The 25,628-nt window shown below is 40.4% G+C and overlaps 1 protein-coding gene across 1 annotated transcript in view; it reads left to right on the top strand.

Moving 5' to 3' along the window:
* Positions 1 to 22,334, top strand: part of MXRA5 (matrix remodeling associated 5) — a 36,186-nt gene extending 13,852 nt beyond the window's left edge. The window contains exons 3-7 of the mRNA XM_073354198.2: positions 5,745 to 5,874; positions 6,109 to 6,499; positions 9,641 to 14,764; positions 15,640 to 16,540; positions 19,722 to 22,334. Coding sequence (XP_073210299.2) covers positions 5,745 to 5,874; positions 6,109 to 6,499; positions 9,641 to 14,764; positions 15,640 to 16,540; positions 19,722 to 21,630 — 8,455 coding nt within the window. The 3' untranslated portion in view covers positions 21,631 to 22,334. The remainder of the gene's footprint in view (positions 1 to 5,744; positions 5,875 to 6,108; positions 6,500 to 9,640; positions 14,765 to 15,639; positions 16,541 to 19,721) is intronic.
* Positions 22,335 to 25,628: the final 3,294 nt, after the last annotated feature.

Genomic DNA, 25,628 nt, shown 5'->3' with positions numbered 1-25,628 from the left:
TCTGGGAGACATTTACAAAGACAATCCTCTGGGAGACATTTAAGTCAGAGTTATGACTGTTTGTGCTACTGAAGCAGCAGAAATTGATCAAAGAGTACTAGAGAATCATGTTCATTGTTTCCTAAACTGCTTACTGAATTGTGAAAGAGGTACATGAATCAGCTAAAGGGTTCTAATCTTTCTGATGGCTGAATTATTCCCTGCAAAGAGGATTCTTTAAGTATGTCTTTCCACCATGTATAGGAGCTCATAAAATGGGCCACATTGACCTACAGGGTTTGATTGTTTTGTGCTGCTCTGGTGAAGCAAAGTAGTCATAAACCCAACTGAACCTGATGATTTAGAGGGGTTTACTGTGGTTTGGCATTATAAGTTTGACACCAGTGAATCTGACTACATATTTTTTTTAAAAAATGAATTATGATCCTGATTCTGCACCTGTTATGTTGGGTTTATGACATTTAACTCTGAAATACAATGGTGTAAAAATTACATAAGGGATTGGAGAACGAGGCCCAGTAACTCCATTTATTCTGGTGTGCCTGTGTTGTACCATTAAAGTAAAAAACCAGCAGGATCTTATTAAAGGGAAAAAGGCAAAATACCACATTTATTGTGAATACAGAAAGAATCATAGTAAGCAGTTAGTTATAGCTATAACATTCCATTCAATCTCATATTTATTCTCACATTCATTCATACACACACATACCCACACACACAGGTTCTGCAAGGTTGTTATCATAGTTACCAGCCTTAGAGTTGCTCATGCCAAGTCACTGGCCAGGTGGCCTGGACATGAGGAGGGAGCAGGGCCTTGTCAGATGCTCATCTGATGCTCCTGGAAGTTGGTTTGCAGAATCAGACCCCAAAATTCTCACTTTTTAGAGTCTATTTTTATAGGAATTTCTTCCTATGCCAGTCTATGGGAATTGCTTCATCATGCTGTTGCTGAATCAATCAGCAGATAGCACATTCCTGACGGCTCCAAGATGTTATCTTGTTCTTTGGTTCTCCCATTCTTGAGGCTGTTGGGTGGATTCCAGTCTGCCCTCCGGGTGGGGTCCTCTGGTTATTTCCACTTGACACCTTCTTCAGCCGATGGACACTGGATTCTTAGGCTGGCACCTCCCTGATCATTCAGTTATTATCCACACCAAGCATCCATCCACATACATCCTCTATCTCTATTTTAATCACAATGGTTAATACAACAAAAGGGCGGGGAGTCTCTGGGTGCTGTTTCTGTTGTTAGAGTATTGCTTTGAGTCTCTCTCTCTCTGTGAATTGCTTTGAGAACAGACTCTGTCTTAGAATGTACTAACACAGTTAGCAGCTTGCAAGTTTCACACAGAGAGGGAGAGAAACAGTACCAAAAACCAAGAGACCTCTTAATTAGTAATACCCTGGAATTTAAACTCTGGGGAATCAAACCCATTTGTGATTTTAATACAGAACTTCTTTAATATGATCCAACACCTGTCTCCCTCCAAACAGAATATTTATTTTAGTTTCAGCTTGCTGTTCTTTCCATCTGATGGTATGTATTCATTTAGAATAGAAAAAGGTCAGCCACATATATGTCACCTCTCAATTACAGTATTTTCCACCTCCCTTTAATTTCTTTGATTTAGACTCCTAGATATTCATTCCAAGTTGAGAATGACTATGTGCATATTTAAGGTAAATATGAACTTCCCCTCTTTCCACGTCTGTCTTTCTCCTCTTCTGTCTGTGTCTAACCCTGCCATTCTCTCTGTCTCTCCTCTCCTTTTCCCATGTAATTTCACTCCTTTTTTGTTCTTTCTTGTCTGTCTTATTATTACTATTATTTTGTACTTTAGAAGCAGTGGAAATGTAGAGCCATATTCCTATGTAGATGTTCTTTACCTCTCACACTAGCTACAGAGAGAAAATTATCTCATAATCTTACTCAGTTTTACTGCACTCAACAAGAATAATATAAATCAAATCTAGTTGTGCAGACATAAAATATTTCTTTTCTTCTTTTCTCAGTGTCACTAATGGCAAGTTTCCTTGCTCCCAATAAAGGCAAGGAGGATTTGGCAGAATTTCTACAGTTACCGTCATAGTGACACTGAAGGTTGGACTGTTGCTGGGGACCTGTCAGGGTTCCCTCCCCACTCTGAACTCTAGGGTACAGATGTGGGGACCCGCATGAAAGACCCCCTAAGCTTATTTCTACTAGCTTAGGTTAAAAATTCCCCAAGGCACAAATCCTTCCTTGTCCTTGGATTGGTACTGCTGCCACCACCAAGTGAGTTAGGCAAAGATTCAGGAAAAGGACCACTTGGAGTTCCTGTTTCCCTCAAATATCCTCCCAAGCCCCTTCACCCCCTTTCCTGGGAAGGCTTGAGAATAATCTACCAACCAAATAGGTAAACCAGATGAAAACAGACCAGACTCTTGTGTTCTTAGGACACTTAAAACCCCAATCAGATTCTTAAAAACAGAACTTTATTATAAAGAAAAAAGTAAAAGAAGCACCTCTGTAAAATCAGGATGGAAGGTGACTTTACGGGGTAAACAGATTCAAAACACAGAGGATTCCCCTCTAGCCAAACTTTAAAGTTACAAAAACAGGGATAAACCTCCCTCTTAGCACAGGGAAAATTCACAAGCTAAAACAAAAGATAAACTAATGTGTTCTCTTGCTATACTTACAATTTTTGTAATCCTAGACCTTATTTCAGGCAGGGTTTTAAGAGATGGTTTTTCCTGCCCCGGTCCCTTTCTGGCTCCGTGAGAACACAAAGAAAAACCTCCCTCCCGTCCCCCACAGATTTGAAAGTATCTTCTCCCCTTATTGGTCCTTTTGGTCAGGTGCCAACCAGGTTATCTGAGCTTCTTAACCCTTTACAGGTAAAGGAGGGATTTTATGCTACCCTTAGCTGTATGTTTATGACAGAACTCCTTAATGAACTTCCTAAACCCCTTAGATCTTCCATAATCTGTAGTAACTTCCTTCTTTCCAGCCTTTCTGATTATTTCTCCCTCTTCAACCTGTCCAATATCCTGCAAATAAACATTTTTTCCACTACTCTGACTATATCGCTCCTGTTTCTACTGCTTCCCTCCATGGCCTCTCTCACTCACTCACACACTTTTGCATCAACTCTGAACACCTAATTCTTATTTTCAAGGTGCCACATGAGTCTGACTCAATCTATATCTCACCTTTGTCTCTACCTACTCCCCACAATGTGATCTGTGCTCTGTCAACTCTTCTCACCTTGATACTTTTCCTTTTTCTCTCATGACTTTCTACCTTTTTCTTATGCCCAGAATGACCTTCCAATTTAACTGTCAGTGTGGAGCATTGTGGGATGGCTTCTGAAAGGCAGCAGCAGTCAATGTAAGCAACACAGTGTCTACACTGACACTGTGTCAACCTAACTATATCAACCCAATTCAATTGGTATAGTAGGTGAGTTACATCAGTGGGAGGTACGTTTTGGTTTAGAATAATCTGTATTGTAGACCAGGCCTTATTCTCAAATGCAATTGTGTGGACTTTCAAGATGCATGCACAACATATAGTCCCAATCTCTGTATTTGTTCAATTCTCATCCCTTTCCTTCTCCTTCCTTCTCAGTATTTCCTGTGTTTGTCCAATTTAGATTTTAAGTTCTCCAGAGCAAGGATCATGTCTTTTTATTTCTATAAACTTCCATGTAAAACCCTGTTGCTAGATAAATGTTTATTAATCATCATCATCATCGTAATAATATAATATCTATCTGCTTATTGTAATGGCATTTTCTATTAAAAACTGTTAAAAGCACACTGAGCTAAATTTTTCACCATTGGCCATGAAATTGAGCTTGCAGACAGTGCACCCATTAAAACAGTGAATTGCACATGCAGAGTACATATGTACAAGCACAAAATAGTTAAGCAAAAGGGTACTTGGGTATACAAATATACATTTGTGTAAGCAGTTATTTGTTTTATGCTCACAGAATGTGTTTCTCTTGCATTATTAGCTATTTGTGAACACACTTTTTGTGAGCAACACTCAGGCACTCCTGGTTGAAAATTTGGCTCTGTAGATCAAGAATACATTTTTTCAAAACCACTTATGTGAGTTATGAGGCCAAAGATCCATTTTCAAAAGCATTTTAGGTACTTGAGTCATATTTTTAATCTGGACATTGATTTCAGTGGCAGTTAGGCACCTCAGTTTCTTTAGGTGCTTTTGAAAATCCCACATACGCACCTATCTGCATCTTTAGGCACCTAAACACCTTTAAAAGTCAAGCCCTAAATCACTGCTGAAAATGGGACGTAGGTTTATAATCCATTTAGTCGCTTTTGAAAACATTAACCCAGCAGATGAGTTTTTCATATAAAAGTGACTTATTTAATGATGGTAGCATTACAGTGGTCTTTGCTGTGCTTTAAAGTTAGCTTTTCATTAGTGCAAATAGTGTTTGTGCTCTGGAGTAAAGTATTATTATGCATGTTTGCTGTTGCATTTGTTTTCAGACTGGAAAGTTTTCTTGATAAGTATCATGAAAACAATAGATTTAGGAAGAAAACATTATTTTCCAAATGGAAATGGATGATTTTGAAATCAAGAAATAGAAGGTACAAAACAGATCTTTTGCCACCTATAAAAGGACTAAAAATGTCTTTTTAAAAAAGCCTGAAATCTTTAGAAAAAGAACGAGGAGTACTTGCGGACCTTAGAGACTAACAGATTTATTTGGGCAAATAAATGTGTTAGTCTCTAGGGTGCCACAAATACTCCTCGTTCTTTTTGTTGATACAAACTAAAATGGCTACCACTCTGAAACCTGAAATCTTTAGCAAATTTATCAAGACCATACAACTCAGTATCTAAATGTATCTCCTCCATGCTCCTGATATTCTGCTTTTCCTGAAAAATAATGCATTACAGCATTAGAAAGCATGAAAAATCCAATTTTAAAACTTGGGTGTCTAATTTAGAGTTCCCGGTGCTCAGGTCAGCACTGGATATTCCTGCCTTTTGGGTGCCCAAATGCAGAATTGGGCATCCTAATTTAAGGACCCAAGTTGGCAAATGGAACCTGACATGTCAGTTCAAAAAGCTGAAATGAGTTGTTTTCAAATAGCAAATTCTGTCTCCCTTACTCCTCAAAAGAAAGCTCAAATAATACTCATCTTCCAGTTGCAGAATCTGGATTTTATGTCAGTAGTAAAATATCCAGTAACACCTGGTAACAGCAGGGCAAGCAGCTGAGCTAGTAACTGTGGTTTTCCGATTCAGGAACTGCTTGGCAAATGTCTATTTTCAAATAGTCCTCTTCACAAAGCTTCATTCATTTATTGTTAGTTGCTTTGTTGGCAACCCTGCTATTGGCAACACTGCAGTAGTTTGCCAATCTCCATACTATCATAGATTGGCAACATGCCATTAACTAATACCATTCCCATAATGAGAACTCCATGGAAAAATATACTAACTGACATCTCTTAGAATTTAAACTCCCATTTCCTTTTACTTTAAATTATGGCTAAACTCGCACAAATTGAGTTAAAAAAACATAATGTAAATATGGGCTAAGTACACATGGCCTTATAAAAATGTTTACTGAAACATTTGGTCCTTTACCTGCACATTTTAGGATGCATCCAATGTTTCCTAGAAAGTCAAGTTCTATTAATTTAGCCTTAGCAATCCATGAGAGACTGTCATGCATGAAATATAATTGAATATGTTGTGTTTTTTCCCCCAGGTTTAATAGCATACAGTCCATATCTGAAAACTCATTTGCAGGACTTACAAAACTGGAATTGCTCATGATTCATGGAAATGACATCCAAACTATACCCAATGGGGCTTTAAAAGATCTCATGACTCTACAGGTAATACTAAGGTGTTTCTAAATATAATAAATTACAAATTACACAATGATAAAAGACTGAAATAAGTTGGTTTCTTTAATGCTTTGTTTATTGTCCAACAGGTTATCCATTTTTGTTCCAAATATATTGAAAGATTTTGAATTATAATAATATCATGAGTAATAATGTCCATTAATGGCTGATGTTATTCTGTTACTCTGCTCTCTGTTTCACTATTAGGTATTTCTTTTTTAGGTATTCAAAATTAGCTACAACAAGCTGAAAGTTCTAACAGGCCAAACTCTCCAAGGACTTTCAAGCTTAATGAGACTGCACATGGACCACAACAGAATTGAATTCATCCACCCGAATGCTTTTAATGGGTTAACTTCTCTGAGATTGCTCCATTTGGAAGGAAACTTACTCCAGCAGCTTCATCCCAACACATTTTCAACATTTTCATTCCTTGATTATTTCAGACTGTCAACAGTAAAACACCTCTATCTGTCTGAAAATATTATTAGGACACTGCCTGCAGGGATGTTTCAAGGAATGCCACTCCTGGAGAATCTTTACCTTCATGGGAATCCCTGGTCCTGTGACTGCAGCTTGAAATGGCTCCTGGAATGGGATAAGAAGTCTGGAGGTGAGAAAAGATAAATTATTATTCTATTCATTATAGTGACAACATTCCAGTAATATGCCCTTCTTCTGTTGGGTACATGAAACCATTGGTTTTGCTCTTGGCTGTTCCGCTTATATATTGTGACTTCCCTAAGGACTGCTCTATTTTTTCCACTATCTCACAAACAAGAAACATTTAAAAAAGTAACATGATGGAGAAGTAATTATAAATATCAGGCAAACATTCTGTATTTATACAGGAGGGAAACATGGTCACAACTGATTTAAAAAGCATGATTTCTAAAAATTGTAATTGGAATAAAAAGGTGGTAGAGCACACTATATTAATGGAGAAATAAGCAATAGCCATGGTGCAAGAGCCAAGAAGCTGGCTTTGTTGCAATGAATTCAGCTGCAGTTAACACAGAGAAAATTAAAGGCCATTTCCAAGAATGGATTGGGAGGACAGTCACACCCAGGCAAACCTCATCTCAGGGAAGAAGAAAAGAAGACCAGAAGTTGGAAGTCTTTTGAGGAAGATCAAGAAGGGTGCAGCACTGGGAAGGGTCAGCCAGGTCAGGGACTCTCATAAGTGTGGGACTGGAGTTATACCAGCCTGAAAAAGAACAGGTAGAGGACTCATAAGAGACTGCAAGAGTTGCTGTAGCTGATAGGGCATCAAGAAGGGACTGTTTTCCTCAGGAAGGTTGATGAAACTGAAGAGATTTGGGCAGGGTTAGTGACAAGGTATGAGGGCTGCTATCATGGAGCTGAATCAAAAGATTTATAGCACTTGGGAGCAGGTTGAGCAGATGTAATCAATCATAACAGATTCTGGTGGCGTAGATTTCCTCATACTGTGTGTGTAGCTTATAGCACTTTGTTGGGGGGTCACATTCTTACAGATCTTTGTGTTGTAGAACTTTATTTTCGACTTGCGAGGGAGGGATACCTAACAGGACTAAAATGATTTTAAGCATTTACCTTTAGCTTTGTATTTAGACAGTTTGCCTTCTAATAGTCTGATAAATTGTCCTTAACACACATCAGTAGATGTGTCAAATTATTTTAAATTGTCCCATTTCGCCTTATAGATATTAACTTTCCTCTACACATGCACTAATTTAGGCTCAACCACTGTGTTAAGCACTGTTTTCTTACACAGTAATAGGTTGCCACAGTTTTTATTGGATTAGTTTTGTTTTCTAAACCAGCATGCTAGTGCTGGGAATTACTTTTGGATGTAGTAAGAAAATCATTGTTGTGATTGTCAAATAGATGTACCTTTTATGTTCAGTTATTTTTATACAAATCCTTCACTGACTTCATTAGAAGTTGTGTACATGCCAGTGCATAAATATTGTTAAAGTGGTCATTTGAAATTTGAGGGTGCTTCCTTTTTGCTGAATAAACTCTGAGGCTGAAGGTGCTTTATTTGTTTTTAAAATATCACAATTAATAGTCTAGTTTAATTAAATACTCCACATTTGAATGGGGAGTGGGGGAGAGCCTTACATAAAAGGGCTGTCAAACTGACAAACAATCAATTGTTTAAATAAAAAAAGTTTTAAAACTCTTGCCCCTTCCCTCCCTAATCCTATTGTCATCCTTTCTTTTCCTTCCTCATTTCACCCCTGTTTCATTCACCCACCCCTGCTCCCTCACTGGAAGTCAGCATGACTCTTGTACCCAGAATAATTGCAATATATTTTGTTTACATTGAGTTTCCAAATGGAATTTGGAGGAGGCAGCTGGGATTCTACTAACCAAAATAATGTGAATACAAGTATATAGCAGAGGACAAGGGTCTTGCTAGCCTGTATGGAGGAAAGGATCCTGGCAGGCAATAGGATTTCCCTTTCATAACTTCAACAGCCCCATTTTCTTTTCTGTTTGGTATTTTTTTTCCTTTTTCTTCATGTAAATTGTGAAGATTGTTAGCTTCTGCTGAAGGAAGGGAAAAGCTGATAAAGCCATTTTTGCTGCTGGCAAATAGCTTGAATGTACATGAATCAGTCAGAGCAAAGGGATTATGGCAGACAGAGTAAAAAGGTTTGCATAAATCCAGTATTATTATTGAGGAATAAGCATAAAATGTTTATGTAGAACAAAAACCCCAAGCCCTCACAGTGTGGGGAAATGCATAAATTGAAAAAGTGTTGCTTCCCCTCAATAATTATGTATAGCATTTTACTCTGCATCCCTGACAATTCCATTTCAGCCTAATTATAAATAATCTGCTGGAACATTTGATGAATGAAGAATGTGTGCTACATTCCTCAAGTAAACTCTACAAATATATTTTTTTTAAAGTTTGTGACTGAAGACCTTTGCATGACTTGCAAAAAGCATTTTGAACTTGTTTTAAGTATGCCACTTGTAAACCTAATAAAGTTGCTGTAAACACGTAATAACCAAGTAACCATTCAACTATGTTGGATATTTTCCACAATTTGGCCTTGACTGTTTGTAACAGTCACATAAATCACAATGATAATGTTGAAAGCTTTGTGTAAGCTTGCTACAGATGTTCACCATATCCATTTGTATGCTCCCATTTTTGTCATCAAGTTACAAGATAAAAGAATCTAATTTCATAGTTACCATGCTGTAATGAATGTTTACATAATACTGGAGACATGAAACTCCAAACTTTACAAAATCTTCTTTTTCGAATTGTTGTTCCATAGACTTAAGTAAATAAGTACTTAGGCACAGCTTATCTGCACTGCTTAAGCAAATGTCCATTTGCTTGTGTGAAAAGGTCTGCATGCTCATGTTGTGGGCACAGCACAAACACAGACATGAAAAATTGACTTGTACTATATAGGTAACATTTAAAAAAGTGGCCTTAGATTCCTCAATAACTGGGTGCCCAACTTGAGAGAGAGGGGTCTGATTTTTCAGAGGCTTGGAGCATTCAAACTTCCCATTAAAGTCAATGAGAGCCATGGTTGCACAGCAACTTTGAAAATCAGGCCCTTTATTGCATCAAGTCAAAAATCTAGAAACTGAGGCACCCAAAATCAGTGGCCACTTTTGAAAATTTGGCTGAAGATATGTGTGTTCTTACAACATTCATTTAGCTCTCTAAAAATGCTAGAATTCTATGTCAGAATTCTGTGTTGGTCTCTAGAATGTATCTTTTTTTTTTTCCTTCCAGGTATATTAAAGTGCAAGAAGGATAAAGCTTATGAAGGAGGTCAGCTCTGCCCTAAGTGCACCAGCCCCAAACAACTGCAGAAACAAGATATTCAAAATTTGAAAGATCTTTCCTGTAAGAAACCTATTATACAATCCCAACTGAAACAGAACAGCAGCATTGATGAGGTGGAAGATAGAGCCAGTTATGAACTTCCTGAAGAGGCATTTCATCTATCTCCATGGAACATTACTCTCAATATGACAGATGAGCATGGGAACGTAGTGAACCTAAACTGTGAAATCAAGATGCCAACAGACTCTGCCAAAATTCAGTGGAACCAAATCGATCCTCAGGAAATTGATATCAATGCTACAGTTTCACTTGATTTTGAATGTCCAATGAAACGAGAAAACTATGAAAAATTATGGAAACTTATAGCTTATTACAGTGAAGTGCCTGTTAAATTACAAAGGGAACTCATGCTCAGCAAAGAGTCTAAAATAAGTTATGAGTACCGGCAAGATTCAGATGATGATGCCCTTTATTACACGGGTGTGAAAGCTCAAATAATTGCAGAACCTGCCTGGGTTATGCAACCGCTGATAAACATCCAATTAAACAGACACCAGAGCACAGGGAAAAAAGTGGTGCTGTCTTTTTTTACCAAGTTTTCTCAAACAATTCAGATGAAAGACATAAGGCAGCACAGACGAAGCTGGGTGATGATAGAGCAACCTCAGAATTCAAAGACAGCCCAGAGTGTTGTTGAAGGCTCAGACTGTCAGCTGAGATGCAATGTGAGAGCATCAGAGAGTCCTGTCATCCAGTGGGTGTTGCCAGATGGGAGTAAGTTGACAGCTCCATTTAATCAGAAAGACAGTAGGTTTTCCATCCTCAGCAGTGGCCAGCTAATGATAAAAAAAGTGGATTACACGGATTCTGGTTTGTACCACTGTGTTGCCCAGGTGAGAGATGATGCAGACAGAATGACCTACAGAGTTTTAGTGCAGCCTCCAGTCATTCAGCCCACTGACTCTGATGTAATGAGGGTTGAAAAAAATGTAGGGGACCCAATAGTTTTGCCCTGCAGTGCAATGGCCATACCAGATGCACAGCTGAGTTGGATCCTTCCAAGCAGCCATGTGCTTAATGATTTGTCAAACTCATCCAAAGGGTACGTGTCACACAATGGCACGTTGTTAATTCCAAAGAGTCGTGTCAGTGACAGCGGGTATTACAGGTGTGTGGCTGTCAATCAGCAGGGATCAGACCAGTTTGCTGTTAGGATATCAGTAAATAAGATGGTATCTGACAGATCATCTAAAAGGATAAAAACGAGGAAGCGTCCAGGTTTGAAAACCTCTGGAAAAAGAAGAGGGGGGGTGATAGAAGATGAAGGGGGATCAGGAGTGGAAGTCACAGCTGAGTCCCAGCACAAAAAGAACCATCTGAAGGACCGTGAAGCATCCATTAAACAAAAAAATGACCTCATGCCTGAGGTTCAGGTTAAAAAAAACAAGAAAGGCAGGAGAAAAATGAAGTTATGGAAAGGTACAGATAGAACCCAAGACAGCAATGTTGCAGAAGGCCGTAGGGTATTTGAATCTCGAAGAAGAATAAATATGTCAAACAAACAGATTAATCCACAACACTGGGCTGACATTTTGGCAAAGGTCCGTGGGAAAAATATTCTTAAAACGACCGCAGCAGCCGGCCCTTCTTTAATGACAACATTGCCGTCATTCGTTCAGAAAGCCAGTACAGCTCCTTCTCCTATGGCCAGTCCTCCGCAGAAGCCTTCTCTAGAGACTGCAGCCAATGGGGAAGAGTCTTCTTCAGATGTATCACACTTGGGTGAGGACAAGATCTTCTCAGTCACTATTTCCCCCACCATTCTAGCACAAGATTATAGCCCAGATCAAACAACTTCTGCTCAACCGACATTAATGAGCACAGAAACTAAGCCCTCCATAGAACTCCAGTCTTTAGGAACACCTGAAAGTATATACACTGTAGAACCATCTTTTGTGTGGTCTACATACTTTACTCCAATCTCTCCAACTATATACTCACATCACTCATATGATCAGCAGCATGTTGATGTAAAGACTGATTATTCACCAGTAGCAGAAGAAAGCATTAACGCTGTCACTGAAGAGCCTCTAGATGAACAAACAACTACCTTGCCCAATATTCAAAGTAGTTTGCACACAGTGGAAAATGCAGCTACAACAACGCTGTATATCACAGAGGAATCTTCCACTTCTGCTGAGCTACCAGTGGATGCCACTGTCCTTGCAGAACCTCAGACTGCTGTAAATCTCCCTACCACCTTGGAGACAGAGTCACAGCACAATGAAGTGGATGCAGGGTCCATAAATTCCACAGCTTCTCAGGGTGATAAGATCAGCTATTTAGATTTAATAGCCACTACTACTATTTCATCTTCTGCTTCTCCATTTAAGGAGTTTGTTACTAGAGAGAGTAATGTCATAAAGCATCAGCACAGGGAGGTACCTACAGATAAGACTAAAATTACAGACATTGACTTAAGCACAATTTTTCAAGTTTTCACATTAGTTAATGAGGAACCACAGACCAACAAGGATATAGAGACTCAGGTAAGAGTGTCTAGTAGCAGTTATGGGAGCTTTGAAGGAGCTGCACATGAAGACATGCCTGTTCCAAAATCAGACTCCACATTCACTCTGGCAAGTACCATTGCTCCTCTTAAAAAAACAGAGTCAGTAACAACTGCTGTTTTATTTGGCAACCTGACCACTATGGCCGAGATTACAACTCCCTCTAGAAAGACTACTATCTCTAACACACTGCTTACCCAGCATCCCAGAAGACGACCCTATGGGAGAAGGAGATTAAGACCAAACAGATTTCGACAAAGACCAAAACCTATTCCTCCTCCTGCTTTTACCACAGAGGAGATGCCTGTTACTCAAAAATCACCTAAAATAGAAGATGCTACTAGAAGTTCTCCTGGAACTGTTGTTAAGGGTGATCATAAAACTGATGCTAAAATACAAACTAAGAAACATAATAATTTAGAGATGATTGTTTCATTGATTACAGAGGCAAATGTGTTAGAGAGGTTGACCAAAGTCAGAGACACAGAGGGAGCTTTTTCACATGTGCCTACTGCTTCTCTACCTGAAACAAAACATTCAACACTTTCTAATGCTGGTGAAACCCAGGTACTTCCTGTGACTACAGCTATCACAACTGCATCGTCATATGGTGGACTTAACACAGCCTCTGTTACAGAGTTACATTTGTCCAAAGGACCAGATCAGAAGACAACCGCAACGTACCATACACTAGTTAATGTGTCTGAAGAAAATGTCATTAAAACAAGTTATGAAGTTACAGGTGGTAAGGCACAAAAAACAAGCGATTCAGTCTCCACTGAGTACATTAATAGCCTGCTTAGCCCTGGTTATTCAGTGACTCCGGAATTTCGAGAAGATTCCACTCCTCTTGGATCAAAAGTTGGAGAGAATGGAATCAGCCCAAGAGTATCTCAGCCAATACCTCCCACTGTGCTGCACTCGAGTGCTCCTGTTGGCACAGTGGAAAGTTTCAAGGACCTGTCAATTTCAGATGAACTTCAGAAGCCTTCAAAATCTTTAAAAACAACTACAGTAACCACACCACCTCAGCAAAGAGAAATTATGACTGTATCCTTTCCCTTCAGCACAACAAGATCTCAACCTTTCACACCTACAGAAAACAAGAAACCAATTATTGTTCCTGTACAAATTTGGACAAAAACAGTATCATCTTCCTGGGACAAGAAGGAAACCAAACCTCATGCATTTGATCATGATCAAATTGCTATATACACAACTGAAAACCCTGAATCTCCAGTTGCAACCGTTGACTTTGTTCCATTTACAAAACCTGGCACTCCTCCCCCATCAGTTTCAAGCACTTTACATTTGTCTATTCATTCTTCTAGCAAGCAAAATACCACATTCAATCAAGTAAGATTTTCAGAGACCAAAGGATTTGAAATTGATGCTACAACAATCACATACAGCACAAGACAAAACAAAGATGTATTTTCCACATCTCATTCAAACCAAAACAGGATTAAAGCACAACACAAACAAGAGCAATTTAAAGAGACAGTTGGTCTCATTAGGTCTAACAGTAGTTTATTGTTAAATCCAAACTTTCCCCATCAGTCAGCGGGAATGGTACCAATCTTTAACCAGCAACCGGCTGTAGCACCTCCAAAGCATATTCCAGTGAGGGGGACAAAGAGGCCACCATATCTCATGATACAAGGCTCATTTCATCATTTTATAACTCACCAGCCCCTCCATTATACCAACAAACCAGAGATAACAGCATATGCCGCACACACAACACAGGACAGAAAAACCTATGCTCCTCAAACAGAGCCAACCACTACGACGACAGCCACTCCATTATACAGACCTATCCCACTTGCTCCAGGTAGATTTGGCAATCAGGGACAAAACAGATACAATGTTCACTCAAGAGTTTTTGGCAATAACTATATTCCTGATAACAGAGGCACAGCTGGGAGACTACCGAGTCAAGGAATCCCATATTACCCCAACCCTGGAATCTCCTTTGTCTTTAATAGAACCAGAACATTTTCACACTTAGGAGTGAATCCTAAACCAGTGGTGCCTAGTCCACTTGCCCCAGTAAATACAAATGAGAAGAAAGCCATCCAAGTCTCATCTGCTGGGATTACAATACGAGGCACTGTTCGAAAGGCCACAGCTGTTCCCGTAGCTCCATTGTTCCACACCTCAAGTACCACACCACCAGCCACAACTGCTTTGAAGAGCACTCTTCCATCATTCACCTCTCAAAGCATTAGACCTCAAATATCCTCTGACATTCAGTCCTTCAGAAGTGTCCTTTATAATAATCAAAAAGTCCCATCTGTGCCTAAACTGGGAGGAATTATGCCAAATAATTCTAGTGTTATTCAACCTTCAACTAACTTCAGGGCACATGGTGAAAGACCTAAAATTACCACAAAAGGTCCTCAGAGCTTATCCATCCTTGCTGAAACAGATGTTGTTATCCCATGTGATGCAGGAGGAGAACCTAAGCCCTTTGTTACTTGGACAAAAGTCTCTACAGGTAAGTTAGTTAAACATTCGATCTCCCATATAGCTGTAAAAGGGGACACATACAGTAACTTCCATATTTAAAAAAATACAATAGTACTGTACAGTAATGATTCAAAACACAATATAACACTTTTATCCATGTTAATAGTTTGGACCCCTATAATATTTTAGTCTTTTTTAAGGCTACCCATTTCTGCATGTGGATATGAGAAAAACCTCCACTGTCTGCTACTCTCAAATAAAAATGACCTTTAGGTCTTTTGCTAAAAGGTACTCTAAGGACCTGATCCAAAATCAGTGCTTCATTGCCCTTTGGATCAGGCTATCAATGCACTATATTTTTTACCATCCAAAGTTACCCCCACTAAAAAATGTAAAATGCAGGGGGAGGAGGGAAATGTCTTTAAGAGATCCTGGCATCCAAGTGTGCATGTTCTCCTAGGCTGGAATTTATGCTAGAGGAGCCTAGGGGCACTGATTAGTTAGGAGAGTGTTTCAGAGTTCTTTGTTATATGTCTAGGTATATCAGTAAAATGTTCCTGGAAATCATGTGAGAGGTTAATTGACACCCCAAAGCATTAAGAGTGTATTGTACTCTGAGAACATTTTCCCACTGTTTTTAAGTCTTGAACTTTTTGGATGATTAGTTTTGACAACAAAAACTCCAGCCACAGGAGTATATCAGAAGGCATATATCAGATCTTGCCCATGTAGATCATTCTTAACTGAGGAGTCTGTTCTCCCCATTCATCTTCACTCCTAGATTCTACTTCATTATTGTTAATATGCAATAAGTAGAGAAGTTTCCATAAATGTCTTTCAGTGCAATGTTGTCTGTCTTAAGAACAAACTCTCCAATTTTCTTTCTTTTGTCTATCCTCCCAGGATCTCTGATGACAGCAAACACAAGGATACAACGGTTTGAAGTCTTGAAAAATGGCACATTCATTATCCGAAATGTTCAACTCCAGGATCGTGGGCAGTACTTGTGCACTGCTCAGAACCTGTATGGTGTCGATAAAATGATTGTCCTGTTGACAGTGACAGCCCAGCAGCCCAAAATGTTAGTTTCCCGCTACCGAGATGCCACTGTTTATTTTGGAGACACGGTGGCAATGGAATGCCAGGCCAAAGGGATCCCAAGCCCACATATTTCATGGATTTTACCTGACAGGAAGATACTGCAGACAGTAACCAGCTCTGAGAGCAGGATAATGTTCCATGAAAATAGAACTTTGTCTATCAAGGAGGTGACGTTTTCAGACCGAGGAGTGTACAAGTGCATAGCTAGCAACACTGCAGGAGCGGACAGCATAGCCGTGAGGCTTCACATTGCGGCATTACCCCCAATCATCCAGCAGGAAAAACAGGAGAATATTTCCTTGTCCTTTGGTCACAACATTCACATTCACTGCACTGCCAAAGCAGCACCCCTCCCTAGCATCCGCTGGGTGCTCTTTGATGGCACCCAGATCCGACCCTCCCAGTTTGTCAATGGGAATTTATTTGTCTTCCCCAATGGAACCCTTTACATACGCAATGTCTCCCCCAAGGACGGTGGGAGCTATGAGTGCATCGCTGCTAACATGGTGGGGGCAGCCAGGAGAACGGTTCAGCTGTATGTGAAGAAGCAGTCATCAAATGCCAAGATCACTTGGAGCTCTCCGCAGAGAACAGATGTAACCTACGGCAGCACCCTGCATCTGGACTGCACTGCTTCTGGGGATCCCTGGCCCTGGATATTATGGAGGCTGCCTTCTAAAAGGATGATTGATTCTCTGCACAGGTAGATTGCTATTTGTTGTGGCCTGCATACATTATTTTTCTAATGAGGCTGATGCAAAGCCCACTGAAATAAAGAGAAGTGTTGTTATTGACTTGATTTGATAGAAGAGTCTAAAGCAAAAGCTATTTTAAAATAATGACACTAATAAAATGGGAAAAAATCCAATTTAAATCTATTACAGTCACACTGCCAGGGTAGTAAAGAGCCAGGCAGTAAAAGATTTATGATTTTAGGGTCCTATCAAATTCGTGGCCATGCAAAACACATCATGGACCATGAAATCTGGTCTCCCAGCTGTGAAATTTGGTCTTTTGTGTGCTTTTACCTTATACTACACATATTTCACTGGGAAGACCAGCATTCCTCAAAGTGGGGGTCCTGACCCAAAAGGGAGTTGCAGGGGGTCGCAAGGTTATTTCAGGGGAGTTACAGTATTGCCACCCTTACTTATGTCTTCAGAGCTGGGTGGCCGGAGAGCGATGGCTGCTGGCCAGGTGCCCAGCTCTGAAGGCAGCGCCCTGCCAGCAGCAGGGCAGAAGTAAGAGTGGCCATACCACACCATGCCACCCTTACTTCTGCGCTGCTGCCTTCAGAGCTGGGCAGCTGGAGAATGGTGGCTGCTATCCAAGGGCCCAACTATGAAGGCAGCAGCACTGAGGTAAGGGTGGCAACTCCTGGCAACGGCTCTGCCTTCAGAGCTGGGCTCCTCGCTCTCCGGCTACCCAGCTCTGACGACAGCGCCACTGCCAGCAGCAGCGCAGAAGTAAGGGTCATAGTACTGCAACCCCCCTACAATAACCTTGCAACCCCCACACAACTCCCATTTGGGTCAGGACCCCTACAATTACAACACCATGAAATTTCAGATTTAAATAGCTCATATCATGAAATTTACGATTTTTAAAATCCTTTGACTGTGAAATTGAGCAAAATGGACTGTGAATTTGTGATATAGCTTTCTTTGGGGTCATACAGCATTTCAGTGCCGTCTAATTGCATACCTGGAATTTGCCTAGTACTGAATAGACACCTGTCTGTCAAAGAAAAGTCCTTCCTCTTGGGAAATGAGAGACTGATTGTTTCGGGGGGGGACTGTTATGAAATGGTTCTTTGTGGGGGGATCCATTGTGTCACGGTTGTACAAGATTACGACAGACTAAATGGAGCATTGTTAACTCCCTTATGAAAAATATAGATCTTTCCCAAATATTATAATGTAATATTATTTAAAATATATTCCAGGTTCAGGAAAAAATAAATCGGAGGTTAAAACTAGGTACATCTTTACAAAACTAGTAATTTTTCCTGGTGTTGAAAATATATGGTGTAATGATAGGGTTAAAAATCACTGAAAATGTCTAGTTTGGTACACATGAAAATGTATGGGCTAGCTGAGCACCCATAACTTCGGTCAAGCTCTAAAGGAGCCGTGGATGCTCAGAACTTCTGTAAATCAGTTCATATATATCCATTACACTAATTCTTATGCTTGCACAAATACCTAGGTCTAGCTGGAAAACAAGTATGTCATTTAAAATTTTGGAGTTTTGGAAGTTATTTTCATTTTGCTATGGAACAAAAATGCGACCTTTTGAATTTTTTTGCAAAAAAAATAGGAGAGAAACCCACCCCAGGTTAGCCAGTACCCAGTGTTTGGAGCACTCACTGGGAGGGGGGAAGATTCCAGTTTGAGTCCCTTCTCCAAATCATGCAGTGCAGGAACATCTCAGGCAAGTGTCCTAACCACCAGCCAGTAAAGTCAGTCTCTTACTCGCCTTTCCACTTTGTATGAATAAATAACTATTCATTGAACCAGAGAGAGAGAGAATGGTTCTATGCAGGACACTCACATGGCAGACCCATCTTCAAGCCCCTGATGTGAATCAGGGAGAACAGAGATTTCATCCTGGGTCCTTTACATCCAAAATGAGTATCCCAACCAATTGGCTACTCTGGATCTCTGAACATTACATGGTGGGAGGTGTATACGCTGACTTCATTTACTTCATTTTCTGTTCTGCTCTGCTCCTTCCCCCTCCCCACCCCCCAATCAGATGAGCCCCATTCTAGTGTGAGCCATTAAATTTTGTCTATTTGACCCATTGGCCAGAAATGACCTTAGCATAATTTCAGTGCTGAAGAAATGAGACCCCCTACAATTATTTATTTAAATAAGTACAGTCATTCCAGCATTAATAATGGCTTGTAAATAGATCTGTGCAAATACAACTCTACGTAGGTTCTTATGAGAGAAATGGATCTCTAATGCTCTTGAAATCAAATCACACTACCATTGTAATAATCAGTCTCACAATTTGCAATCAATACCACTGATATGTTTTCCCCAAAACATAAATTTTCCACACAGATATGTAAAATGCCACTCAATCATTCACTGAGGTCCATAGACAGAGTGACAAGAGATATTTTGCAATTAACAACATGCTTGCTGCCTGATAATGCCAGATTATTTGCCAACAGCATTCCTGATTAATGAACAAGTTCATCATGGTTTATTTCATGTTGACTTATTTAATATTTGGGCAGGCTGTGAGTATTATCCACAGTACATTTTTATACCTTTTAGCTATAGCAACAAAATGGCATTTTGTATAATTTGTGTAACAATAATTCCCTCCTCCCTTTAGCCATCATGAGATCCATTATAAGGTGATTTAATTTTGTGTACAAATATATAACTCTGTTAAAAATTTACTCAAAATTATTCTGAAAGTTTAAAAAGGTTGTATGGGAATCTGTAGGAAGTAACACATTTTGGTTCATAATTGACTTGAGTATAGCATTCCATTCTCCCCATAGTTATGGTATGTAGATGCATGTATATATAAATTAATGTTCAGTGTTACCATGTCTGAATATTACAGAGTATGGTAGATGCACTCCACATTAAAAGAGTAATAGAATGAATCAAAAATCCTTAACTCAGCAGATGGGTCAATTTAAGTTCAGAGAACAACTGTTTAGTTGCAACTGAACAGAATAATTTTTGTATTTTCTTTCTGGTGAAAAAAACTGTTAAAATTTCTAGTACATTCTAGTTACCTAGCTGTAGCAACACTGCTATTTTTAATGGGTTTTTCCATGAGTTACAGTAAATAATAAAATAATGAAAACTGATTTTGCAGCTCATATCGCATTCTCTTTTCTTTCCCCAAATTAGCTTGGAGACTAGAATCAAGGTGTTTGGCAACGGGACTTTGGTTGTCCATGCAGTCACAGATAAGGATGCAGGAGACTATCTGTGTATGGCCCGCAATAAGATCGGAGAGGACTATGTAGTTCTCAAAGTGAACGTGATGATGAGACCTGCCAAAATAGAACACAAGAATGAGAATAACCACAAGGTTATGTATGGCGGGGACTTGAAAGTTGACTGTGTAGCCACCGGTCTGCCAAACCCCGAGATCTCCTGGGGCCTCCCGGATGGCAGCATGATAAACACTTTCATGCAGTCAGACGACAGTGGAAACCGAGCAAAGAGATACGTGGTCTTTAACAATGGGACACTGTACTTCAATGATGTGGGGCTGAGAGAGGAAGGGGACTACACCTGTTATGCTGAGAACCAAATTGGGAAGGATGAGATGAGAATACGAGTCAAAGTGGTGGCTGAGCCTGCAACCATCAGAAACAAAACCTACTCTGTTATTAATGTACCCTATGGAGACGTGGTCACTGTGGCTTGCGAAGCCAAAGGCGAGCCCACCCCTAGGGTGATATGGCTCTCTCCAACCAACAGGCCCATTCCTCTCCTGTCTGACAAATATCAAGTGTATGGGGATGGCACCCTCCTCATCCAAAAGGCCCAGAGATCTGACAGCGGCAATTATACTTGTGTGGTGCGGAACAGTGCTGGGGAAGACAGGAAAATAGTCTGGATTCAAGTCAATGTTCAGTCTCCCAGAATCAATGGGCACCCCAACCCGATCACATCTGTGAGAGAAACAGCCATGAGGGAGAGCCGGAAACTTATTGACTGTAAAGCTGAAGGCATACCTACTCCGCGGATCCTATGGGCTTTCCCAGAAGGAGTGATCCTGCCTTCTCCCTACTATGGGAACAGAATTACTGTGCACCGCAATGGCACCCTGGACATCAGGGGGGTGAGGCAAACAGACTCAGTGCAGCTAGTGTGCATCGGGAGGAACGAAGGGGGAGAGGCTAGGCTGATTGTGCAGCTCCTGGTCACAGATCATTTGGAGAAACCCACCTTCAGGGACCCAGTCAGTGAAAGGATCACTGCCACAGCTGGTCACAGTATCAATCTGAACTGCTCAGTGCACGGGAACCCTGAACCCAGCACATCTTGGATCCTTCCCAATGGCACTGAGCTGCAGAGCGGCAGCCACTTGCAGAGATTCTACCACAAGAGGGATGGGAAATTGCACATCAGTGGCCTCTCCGCAGTGGATGCTGGGACTTATCGCTGCACGGCCAGGAACCCAGGTGGCTATGCAGAGAGGGTGATCTTCCTGAAGGTGGGTCTCAAGCCAGAAATCAGCAACCAGTACAAGAACTTGGTGAGCATTATCAATGGAGAGACTTTGCAGCTCCACTGCATCACCCAGCCGAACCCCCGGGCACACATTTCCTGGACACTGCCCAATGGGATGGTACTAGATGGCCCTCAAGCCATAGGTCGCTTCTCCCTCCTTGAGAACGGCTCGCTCACTGTGCGCGATGCCTCTGTATTTGACAGGGGCACCTACCTGTGCAAAGCAGTGACAGAGTATGGCACCTCTGTTATGAATGTCCCAGTCATAGTGATAGCCTATCCACCCCGGATCACCAGTGAGCCAGCACCAGTCATCTACACCAGGCCTGGCAATGCAGTTAAGCTGAACTGCATGGCCATTGGGATTCCTAAAGCAGAAATAACATGGGAGCTCCCAGACAAATCGCATCTGACAACAGGAGCCCAGTCCCGTCTGTATGGAAACAAATTCCTTCACCCTCAGGGGTCATTAATCATCCAGCAATCTACACAAAGGGATGCAGGCTTTTACAAATGCACTGCTAAAAATATACTGGGCAGTGATTCAAAAACAACTTATATTCACATATTCTAACATTCAAACAAACTCCTTTGACTAGACACAAATGCCCAGTCACTGCCAAGCAAGTGCAGAAGAAAAGTACTGTTTGTAAGCAAAGCCAGGGATACTGAGGGCACAAAAGTGGGATTTTAATTCTCGTTTTCATGAGCAGTACATCACTGCTTTCGTAATGACCATGATCCTGCAGCAGAAAGAGGCAACAAAAATACTTAAATGCGGGGGCTAACACAATTGTTTACATGATGTAACGTAATTTCTCATGGCATTCCACAGCACCTGAGACCTAATGTACTGTACACATACCTGTTGATATTCCAGAGCTATGCCTTGGCTTAACAAGCACTTTAAAAATACCAAAGAAGTATTAACTGTAATAAATGAGCTACAGTGAAAAAAGTGCTTTATTATTTTTTAAGACAGACATCCGTTTTTTTTATCCCCTGCAGTGCATTTCATAACCTAGCCTTATAGAATATGATTACTAACCTTTCTATTAATTCTTCTATTCGCTCTTCCAGATCAAAAATTAATTTAGCAAATAAGAGTGATCTATTTTTAATCAAGGACATTCAGACATTAGTTACTGTAATGAATGAACCTTTTCCAGCCAGTAAGGATGCTCCAGTTGAATTCAATCATTATATATTTTATATATATTTTTAAACCAGACTATGAGACTAGAAAGAACAACAGTGATTTGTCTCATTTTATAAATTATTGGTCTTTACAAGACTCTGATACGTTACTGTATTTTATAATGTTAAGGTCAGTATACTGTACATTTTATAATAAAAAATATTTTCCAACCAACTTTTTTCATGATTTTTCATGGTAATTCAGACAAATGCTAGCTGAAGACAACATAATTAAACTGAAGTAAAATGAGAAAATATAACAGATTGTTAGACATAATCTTCATCCTACTGAATATCATTTCTGAAACCTGCCGGCAGCCTCCCATACACACCATAAGCTATAGGCAGCCTGCCTCACTTTCCCTTCCTGGACTGTTCAAATAAAACTTCCCTTTAGGCTTTTTCTTGGTCAAAATTACCTCTTCCTGGGGACTAGGTTTATTAATGTAAAATAAAACTGCAGATAAAACTCAAAATATCTAAAGTCCATTTCTAAAACCACATAGCACAAGGTTTCTCTTCCTCCATCCAGGCCTTCCTGCCTGAGGCCTTTGCATTCTCTCCTCTGCTTGGACAGGATCTCTCTCAGGTCCCCCTGCCTTCGGCCACTCCCCTGGTCTTAGGGTCTTCCCTGCAGGAGCCTTTCATAGCTCTCTGCAGGCTCTGCCACAGCTTCCTGAGCCACCCCCTTCACTGCAGCCACCTGCTGCCCTTTATAGGGAATTAACTGATTTAACCCAGGTGTCCTTCATTCTGTAATCAGGACTGGGTAGCATCAGACCTACACCCATTAAGGAGCAAGCCGTCCTGCTACAGTTTCCTAACAGCTAACATGGAATCCGTGCTCCATATCTTTTAGATATGTTTTCATGTTCATAGTCTTTTGCTCAGAATCAAATATGGGATTATTTAATAGTGTGATGTCCCCATTTGATTTGCCCAGATTTTGAATACCACAACCACGATTAGAGCAGCAAGTAAAAAGTTGACTCTGAGTTAGGAATGGAAGGATAACCCATACCAGGTTATCAGCTACGATTTTTGATTTCCTAAGGGCAGATTTTGTGAAATTCAGTGAATTTAGTTACTGAAGTCAACTGAATTGAAGAGCTCAAGAGCTTAAATATGGAGGAGGCTTGGAATTTCTTCAAATCAACTATACAAAAACAATCTGAAATTTGCATCCCAAGCAAGGAAATAAAATAAATAAGGAAAGGTCCCAGACCCAACTGGATGAATAACTACCTCCAAAAGGTTATTAGGAGTTAACAGAGACCCTTTAGGGAATGGAAAAAGGGATTGATTAACAAAGAAAGTAACATCGTGGAAGTTAGACAACATAGGAATAAAGTGAGAATTGCTAAAAGTCAAGATGAATTAGATCTTGCCAAGCAAATTAAATAAATAGTGATGGGTTTTAGTTAAATAAATAAAAAAAGACACAGGGAGGATGAAGTTGGGTCGCTATGCAGTGAGGAGCAGAAGGAGATTAAAGATAAGATAGGTATGGACCAGAAACAGAATGAATCCTTTTAATCAGTTTTCAGTAAGGATGATAATATGGAATGCGGGCATGAAGGCAGTATGGTTGTTTGTTAGAAATGAGTATTGGATATGGACATTGCCACATTTGAGGTGGAAGACAAATGTAAAGAGCTAAATGTACCCAAATTGGGGAAGTGAAGGGAGATTTCCATCCCAGATTACTGAAAGAACTGGCAGATAAAATTGCTAGTCCAGTAGCAAGGAATTCTAATAACTCTGTCTGTTCAAGAGTAATTACATATGACTGGAGAATAGTTAACGTTGTACCTATCTTTAAGAAAGTGTGTGGGGTGGGAGGGAAGTGATCAGAGTAATTATAGACCTGTTAGTCTCACTTCAGTGGTATTAGAACAAATTGTGAAGAAAAGAATAATTAATTTCATGAGGTAACTGGTAAAGGGAGTGTAATGCAATAGGGTTTACCAAAGGTTAGACTGTGCCAAAGTAACCTGATTTTTTTTCTTTGAGAAAATAACTGATATTTTTAGATAAGGGAAGTGCAGTTATTTAATCTACTTGGACTTCAGCAAAGCATTTGACACAGTACTGCATGGAAACTTATTAGTTAAATTAGAATCATAGAATATCAGGGTTGGAAGGGACCTCAGGAAGTCATCTAGTCCAACCCCCTGCTCAAAGCAGGACAAGTCCCCAGCTAAATCATCCCAGCCAGGGCTTTGTCAAGCCTGACCTTAAAAACCTCAAAGGAAGGAGATTCCACCACCTCCCTAGGTAACCCATTCCAGTGCTTCACCACCCTCCTAGTGAAAAAGTTTTTCCTAATGTCCAACCTAAACCTCCCCCACTGCAACTTGAGACCATTACTCCTTGTTCTGTCATCTGCTACCACTGAGAACAGTCTAGATCCATCTTCTTTGGAACCCCCTTTCAGGCAGTTGAAAGCAGATATCAATCCCCCTCATTCTTCTCTTCTGCAGACTAAGTAATCCTAGTTTCCTCAGCCTTTCCTCATAAGTCATGTGCTCCAGCCCCCTAATCATTTTTGTTGTCCTCCGCTGGACTCTTTCCAGTTTTTCCACATCCTTCTTGTAGTGTGGGGCCCAAAACTGGACACAGTACTCCAGATGAGGCCTCACCATGTCAAATAGAGGTGAATGATCACGTCGCTCAATCTGCTGGCAATGCTCCTACTAATACAGCCCAAAATACCGTTAGCCTTCTTGGCAACAAGGGCACACTGTTGACTCATATGCAGCCTCTCGTCCCCTGTAAACCCTACATCCTTTTCTGCAGAACTTCTGCCTAGCCATTCGGTCCCTAGCCTGTAGCAGTGCATGGGATTCTTAGGGAAGATGGGGATCAGTACAAGAAATGTAAGGCCGATAAAGAACTGACTAAAAGGGAGAAGGCAACAGGTTCTGCTGAAAGATGAATTATTGGACTGGAGGAAGGTTATTAGTGGATCAGTCTTGAGAACAGTCTTAGTAATATTTTTATTAATGACCTTGGCACAAAAAGTAGGAGTGTGCCAATGACATTTGCTAATGATACAAAGTTGAAATGCATCATCCACATGGAAGGGGATTGGAATATTATGCAGGAAGATCTGGATGAACTTGAAGTCTGGAGGAATAGAAATGGGATGAAATTGAATAGTACAAAGTGCAAGGTCATGCATTTAGGGTCTAATAATAACAATTTCTCCAACAAGCTGGGAGCTTATCAGTTGGAAGCAACAGAAGAGAGGAGAGACCTGGGTGTGTGGACTGTTCACATGATGACTAGGAGCCACCAATATTATGCAGTTGTGAAAAAGACAAATATGATCCTAGAATGTATCAGGTAAGGCATTTCCAGTAGAGGTGGTGA

The sequence above is a fragment of the Lepidochelys kempii genome, chromosome 1 (assembly GCF_965140285.1).
Source record: "Lepidochelys kempii isolate rLepKem1 chromosome 1, rLepKem1.hap1, whole genome shotgun sequence".
Classification (NCBI taxonomy): Eukaryota; Metazoa; Chordata; order Testudines; family Cheloniidae; genus Lepidochelys; species Lepidochelys kempii.
This window is presented reverse-complemented; position numbering and strand designations above follow the sequence as displayed.